The sequence below is a fragment of the Charadrius vociferus genome, unplaced genomic scaffold (genome assembly GCF_000708025.1).
Source record: "Charadrius vociferus isolate BGI_N301 unplaced genomic scaffold, ASM70802v2 scaffold1592, whole genome shotgun sequence".
Taxonomy (NCBI): Eukaryota; Metazoa; Chordata; class Aves; order Charadriiformes; family Charadriidae; genus Charadrius; species Charadrius vociferus.
The window spans coordinates 13,728-14,256 of NW_009647338.1; the positions used below are offsets into that span (position 1 = coordinate 13,728).

At 58.6% G+C, this 529-nt stretch overlaps 1 protein-coding gene across 1 annotated transcript in view; it reads right to left on the bottom strand.

Moving 5' to 3' along the window:
* ATP13A2 (ATPase type 13A2) overlaps positions 1–529 on the bottom strand; it is a gene marked incomplete at its 3' end in the record, with an annotated part of 15,515 nt that overhangs the window by 3,022 nt on the left and 11,964 nt on the right. Inside the window, 1 exon segment of the mRNA XM_009880084.1 lies at positions 114–327. Coding sequence (XP_009878386.1) covers positions 114–327 — 214 coding nt within the window.

Below are 529 nucleotides of genomic sequence, written 5' to 3' on the forward strand. Positions count from 1 at the left end.
TAGTTCCTCCTAAATGAGGCGTTTAACAAGAGCGAGAATCACACTCATAATTGCCTCAAAGCGTAACGATGCTGCGAAGAGTGATGCTGCGAAGAGTCCCGCGAGGTGCCTGGCAGTCTGGGCTTTACAAATTCCCCCCTCCCCGAAAGGTTGCCTGGGGACTCACCTCTGGCCGCTCTTCGCCCTGGGAGTGTTCGGCGAGGAGGAATTTCAGGGCGGCGGGTTTGTCGTGGCTGGGCGGGGAAGCGTTGACGAAGATCACCCGCTCTTTCGGCTCCACCATGCGGCAGCTCTTGGCCACGTTGACGGCCGTCAGCATGTTGTCCCCTGGCACAAAGAGGCGACGGAGGGGACGGTGAGTAACCACGAGCGGCATTTCACAGAATCGCAGAATCTTCAGAGTTGGAAGGGACCTCTAGAGCTCACCCAGCCCCACTCCCCTGCTAAAGCAGGACTGCCCAGAGCACATCCCTCAGGACTGCATCCAGGCGGGTTTTGAAAACCTCCAGAGAAGGGGACTCCACCCCCT